We start from the raw sequence: 884 nt of genomic DNA on the forward strand, positions 1-884 counted from the left end.
ACCACAACCCAAAGTATTACTAATAAAACGACCAAGCTACTTGAAAAAATAGGTCATTGTTGCTAGTATAACCAAAGTCGCAACAAACACATTGGTTAGTTTTAATTCAATAGTTAATCCATCACTCTTGTACGCAATCAACGCCTTCATCCTTTCCAACTCCATCTGATTTTCCTTGTGCATATTTAAGATGTTAGCAATCTCCTCTTTTTGTCCCTGAAGTGCTTCACGCATTTGATTCAAACTGGTTAACTTTATAAGATCTTCCTTCACTGTTTTCAGTTCCTCAATCATAGCTTCATCCCACCATTTAAAAATGTGATAGTCCCCATCCTGCAATTTTTTTTTAATTTTTTAAACGAAAACCTCAAGTTATGCAAATAAATCTGATCTTCATGCAACCTCAGGGAAACTATACGTCACTTACCTCTCTATTTCTACAAGTGTAGTGGAGCCTCCCTGGGTTTGTCCTTGTAAAAGAAGGTTGTAGCTTTGGCCTTTCACCACAGTAACAAACAGCCGGGATCCCATACTCCGCATCGTCATACTCAACTGGAGTCGTGTTTGTTAAAGCAGACATTGAGATCGAAACAGAGAACGTAAATGAAGGAGAGAAAATTAAAAAAGGCACGTTCAACTATTAACAAATATTCCAACTCCTCAATCTAGTCCAGCATCTACGGCAGCGGCTCTCTCTGTCTTCCCGAAATCGATTTAATGAACCCTAATTTTGATTTCGTTTATAAGATATCGATTTTGTTCGGTTCGGTTCGGTTTATAGAACATTGGGTTTTGTGTCGTTTTCCTAGTGTAAAACAGCAAGAAATTTCACAGCTTGTGTCGTTCTCGAATAGAAACAAACGGCGTCGTTTGTTTGATAATTA

General features: G+C 37.9%; 1 protein-coding gene across 1 annotated transcript; it reads right to left on the minus strand.

Moving 5' to 3' along the window:
* LOC104715455 (uncharacterized protein At4g04775-like) lies at positions 37-580 on the minus strand. The gene is made up of 2 exons (XM_010432861.1): positions 428-580; positions 37-333 (listed from the first exon to the last, which is right to left on the minus strand). Exons 1-2 carry the CDS (start codon positions 578-580, stop codon positions 37-39), a joined length of 450 nt encoding a protein of 149 aa, XP_010431163.1.

The sequence above is a fragment of the Camelina sativa genome, chromosome 9 (assembly GCF_000633955.1).
Source record: "Camelina sativa cultivar DH55 chromosome 9, Cs, whole genome shotgun sequence".
Taxonomy (NCBI): Eukaryota; Viridiplantae; Streptophyta; class Magnoliopsida; order Brassicales; family Brassicaceae; genus Camelina; species Camelina sativa.

Coding starts and splice junctions, on each gene's coding strand:
- LOC104715455 (XM_010432861.1), bottom strand. CDS start 580: ATGTCTGCTTTAACAAACACGACTCCAGTTGAGTATGACGATGCGGAG. Junction 334..427: donor ACACTTGTAGAAATAGAGAG/GTAAGTGACGTA, acceptor AAAAAATTGCAG/GATGGGGACTATCACATTTT.